Source organism: Ptychodera flava, chromosome 16 (assembly GCF_041260155.1).
Source record: "Ptychodera flava strain L36383 chromosome 16, AS_Pfla_20210202, whole genome shotgun sequence".
NCBI lineage: Eukaryota > Metazoa > Hemichordata > Enteropneusta > Ptychoderidae > Ptychodera > Ptychodera flava.
In genome coordinates this window covers 32187798-32192682 of record NC_091943.1, presented here as the reverse complement: position 1 = coordinate 32192682, position 4885 = coordinate 32187798, and the positions used below count along the sequence as shown (strand labels likewise).

Sequence of the window (4885 nt, the reverse complement as noted above, 5' to 3'; positions counted from 1 at the left end):
TATATATATATATATATATATATATATATATATATATATATATATATATATATATATACTGAAACGCTTTTGTGTCATAATATTTATTTATCAGGAAGCAAATAATCGACAATGGATTACGAAAAATAAAATCTCGATAACAAAAAGTCATAGCAAAAAATAAATTGCGAAATGTTACCGAGAACTTCAAATGCAATGATGTGCGTCGTCAGTAATTTTTTGAGTTATCATACGAAAATAACCAATTGTTTTAAAACAATTCAATTTCCTCATTAAAAATCTATTGAGTACTTCTTTCAGTGCATTGATTTCGTAACAAACAAATTAGCCTGATACTAACGATGTACAGTTTTATGGTGTAAAATTGAACATCTTTTCTTTACTAGGTTTTGCTCTGCCGATTCGCAGTTATCTCAGTCTCCATCATGTTATTGGCACACGTTCGTGGTGACGATGAACCACTTTGTAGCAAGTGCAGACTAAGAGTAGATGAAGACGGAAGGAATACGCAGACAATTGTGAGATTCTACCATCGTGTCCGTTGGATCTACTGGACATGGTACAAAACATCCAAGAAGGTCTTGTTGATGTTGCCAATAATATGTCGACACTGTTTTGTGCCAAAAGTTCTGGCGAAAATTACAAATGGTTTGATTTGCCAGAAGGGATTCTTGGCAAGGGATTAAGCATGGTATGTAAATATTTTACGAGCAAGTATCTTAGAAAACTGGAATTTAATAACCTGACATGGCTTTTAAATTGGATGAACACATTACAGATGATTTCTTACTAATTTGCAACTTGACATGCTTCGAAAGATTTGTATTCATTTGAAAAACGTATGGTATGCATTTGAACCAATGCCAACCCGAATATAGTTATGTGAACATTGATACTAGAGGCGCAACGATATTAGGGTACAATGCGCCTAGGGGACACATATTCTCAACCTGAAACTTTTAAAATACTTGTTTTGGTCTACTTTTTTTGTAGAGGCCCATCAAGGTGATTGAGTAAATATAAAGAAAATCAAACAAATGTAGGACGAGTTTGGTGGAATTCAGATACATTGATTTGTGTGTTTGTAGTGTTTATTAGCATGTATGCATATGTGTGGATTAAATCAAACTATGTAGAAAGGTCGTGGTAAAAGGCAGCAGCTTAGTTTGGTTATTGTAACAACCTACAGTAGAAGTTTGGATGTAAAATCGAAAAGTTTTCGATGTCGACCTCTTTGATATATGCGATTTTGTTTCGTAGGTTGCGAGTTGCAATCCTTGCCGATGCTGAAATTGTTCAAATGGTCATTGCTTTTCCATTAGAATACCCAATTAGGGCAGAACATTCAGTAATCGAATGAACAAAATGAAATGCAAAAAAATAGGATCTGAAAATAGCTCATATTTTTTTTTAATCTGGAATATTAATACATATCGCGAAAGGAAGAACAGAATACCTTTGGTTTAGTACCATCAATCAGACTCAAAGTAAATGGCAGCATCTTCATATACGGTAACTCCTGAACACTGCGGGTTTTGTTTACAGGGTGAAAGTAATAACCAGGCTATGTGAAATCCTCTTTAAAAATCGTAGCAATCACGTCAATTACTAAATAATCGTTCAAGGGAAAGAATGTAGTAAGATCTTTGGTGAAGATTTCTTCCGAAAATATCAGTTCTGCATACGATATCAAAAAGTCGGTATTGTATGATGTGTACCTAGCTAAACATTTAATTTTATCTTCATTTACTGTAGGGTGATGGTGCTGGGGACGAGCTGTTAGATTTCTGTAATCGATGTGAAGTGGCAGCCTACGAAAACGGAGTTATATCAGGCGATTGTGAGGTAGGTACGAACAATTAACTCTTTATCTTATAGAAGGAAATAAATTTCTTTGTTAGTTCAACTTCAAAGTGGTAATGTTTGTATCCGTATTATCTATGTTACTGACACTGAACGAAGATGGCTGCTTAAAGTTTACCCTGTTTACATTTCATATGTGCATATCATATCTTAGACAGAGCAGGTGGGGACAAATCCGCAGATTATTTGTAAGTGTGGTTGGATGTTGTGTCATTGATTGAATTGAAAAAATACAATTGCATGATAGCTTTAGTACATTTCACTTGATACTATTATGCCTCCAGTCAAAGTATAGGTCTTATCCATAATGAGATAAATTTTAGAGCGTATAGCAATTATCCTCATTCTTTATCCTAGAGATAAATCAACATATTTATACAAAAGTGTTCAGTGTTGATTTAATTTATTTACAGTGAAATGATTTAAACTCTGCATTCCGCCATGAATACATTCACTCTTAAACAGTTTAAACACCTAAGCGTAAAGCGACTTTTGTAGAGTTCCATGATTGTTTAATGGAGCCTGTATGTTCGTAGACGCTCGGACATCACAGTTTTCATTCAATGAACAAACTATGTCTTCCTGTTTGTTATCCTATCGTATCAGGAAATAGAATGCCCGGATGAGTTTATCGGTAGCTTTTCTTGGGATCCGTTCCGACCTGTCGTCGCCATTCTACCCGCTGTAACATGTACAAGTATCGTTGGCGAAGATGCAGACAAGTACTACTGTTACTACAACATCTAACTAAAGTTTTTTCACAAGTGTTCATTTTGACGATTTCCCATGAAGACAAAGTAACTTCTTTGCAAAAATGAACATTTAGTTGACTGTGACATGGTGATGTTAAGAGTCACTTCAATCCGACAATATAAAGGTGGTACCCTATATATGTACAGAGGGCCATTGTATAAGATGTAGATCTCTCTCTCTCTCTCTCTCTCTCTCTCTCTCTCTCTCTCTCTCTCTCTCTCTCTCTCAATCCCGCGTGAATGATACCCAATAAAACAACATGGCAACATAGTAAACACCTATTACCTGGTCATGAGGGCTGTAGCGCCCGTTTCGAGGGGCCCTATGTTACCAGAAACACATCGCTATTCCCCGAGGCAGTAGACCGAGGGGTAAAGCGATGAGTTTCTGGTAATACACGGCCACGAGGGGTAAAAAACGGGCGTTATAGCCCGAATAAAGACCAGGTTGTATGTGTTTTCTTAATGAAACACACCACACGCTCATGTTGTATTATGTTAAAATTTTTAATGTGTTTTGATATTTTGCACCGCAACAATCCATTGTGACAAGTTTACCAGGCGATATTTCCACAGCGGTTACAGTATGGTGTAACTTTCTTCGAAAATGTTCTAAAAATACTTAGCAACATCCTTGGTTGTACTTGAATCGTTTTCGTCGATGAGCTGTTCAAGTTCCTACGCTGTTGGAATGGAAAATCTATCTGTTTTGGAGAGAGGCTCGTCGCTCATTCCGGGTGCACATCACGTTTAGCCACCCGCCATTGTTTTATAACTGCAGACGACACTACGGTCACGTGACCGGCACTTTTCTAATTAGGCCAACGCTATTTCCTTAAGAAAATAGCTTTACAAAACATACCCTTTGTCGTCACTTCGTGACACGGAATGAGCATGTGGCGCGTTATAACAACAGATAACCATTGATTTCAATTCCTGCAGTCCCTTCATCCAAATATCATATCTTGACATTATTCAAGACTGTTCCTTGTTTGTAGTTGTTGTTTTTATATATATATATATATATATATATATATATATATATATATATATATATATATATACTGAAACGCTTTTGTGTCATAATATTTATTTATCAGGAAGCAAATAATCGACAATGGATTACGAAAAATAAAATCTCGATAACAAAAAAGTCATAGCAAAAAATAAATTGCGAAATGTTACCGAAGAACTTCAAATGCAATGATGTGCGTCGTCAGTAATTTTTTGAGTTATCATACGAAAATAACCAATTGTTTTAAAACAATTCAATTTCCTCATTAAAAATCTATTGAGTACTTCTTTCAGTGCATTGATTTCGTAACAAACAAATTAGCCTGATACTAACGATGTACAGTTTTATGGTGTAAAATTGAACATCTTTTCTTTACTAGGTTTTGCTCTGCCGATTCGCAGTTATCTCAGTCTCCATCATGTTATTGGCACACGTTCGTGGTGACGATGAACCACTTTGTAGCAAGTGCAGACTAAGAGTAGATGAAGACGGAAGGGAATACGCAGACAATTGTGAGATTCTACCATCGTGTCCGTTGGATCTACTGGACATGGTACAAAACATCCAAGAAGGTCTTGTTGATGTTGCCAATAATATGTCGACACTGTTTTGTGCCAAAAGTTCTGGCGAAAATTACAAATGGTTTGATTTGCCAGAAGGGATTCTTGGCAAGGGATTAAGCATGGTATGTAAATATTTTACGAGCAAGTATCTTAGAAAACTGGAATTTAATAACCTGACATGGCTTTTAAATTGGATGAACACATTACAGATGATTTCTTACTAATTTGCAACTTGACATGCTTCGAAAGATTTGTATTCATTTGAAAAACGTATGGTATGCATTTGAACCAATGCCAACCCGAATATTGTTATGTGAACATGATACTAGAGGCGCAACGATATTAGGGTACAATGCGCCTAGGGGACACATATTCTCAACCTGAAACTTTTAAAATACTTGTTTTGGTCTACTTTTTTGTAGAGGCCCATCAAGGTGATTGAGTAAATATAAAGAAAATCAAACAAATGTAGGACGAGTTTGGTGGAATTCAGATACATTGATTTGTGTGTTTGTAGTGTTTATTAGCATGTATGCATATGTGTGGATTAAATCAAACTATGTAGAAAGGTCGTGGTAAAAGGCAGCAGCTTAGTTTGGTTATTGTAACAACCTACAGTAGAAGTTTGGATGTAAAATCGAAAAGTTTTCGATGTCGACCTCTTTGATATATGCGATTTTGTTTCGTAGGTT

The 4885-nt window shown here is 35.8% G+C and overlaps 1 protein-coding gene across 1 annotated transcript; it reads left to right on the top strand.

Moving 5' to 3' along the window:
• Nucleotides 1-507: 507 nt before the first annotated feature.
• Nucleotides 508-2961, top strand: LOC139115024 (uncharacterized). The gene is made up of 3 exons (XM_070676934.1): nt 508-691; nt 1756-1845; nt 2470-2961. The coding sequence occupies exons 1-3, from the start codon at nt 557-559 to the stop codon at nt 2608-2610; spliced, it is 366 nt and encodes a 121-aa protein (XP_070533035.1). The 5' UTR covers nt 508-556; the 3' UTR covers nt 2611-2961.
• Nucleotides 2962-4885: the final 1924 nt, after the last annotated feature.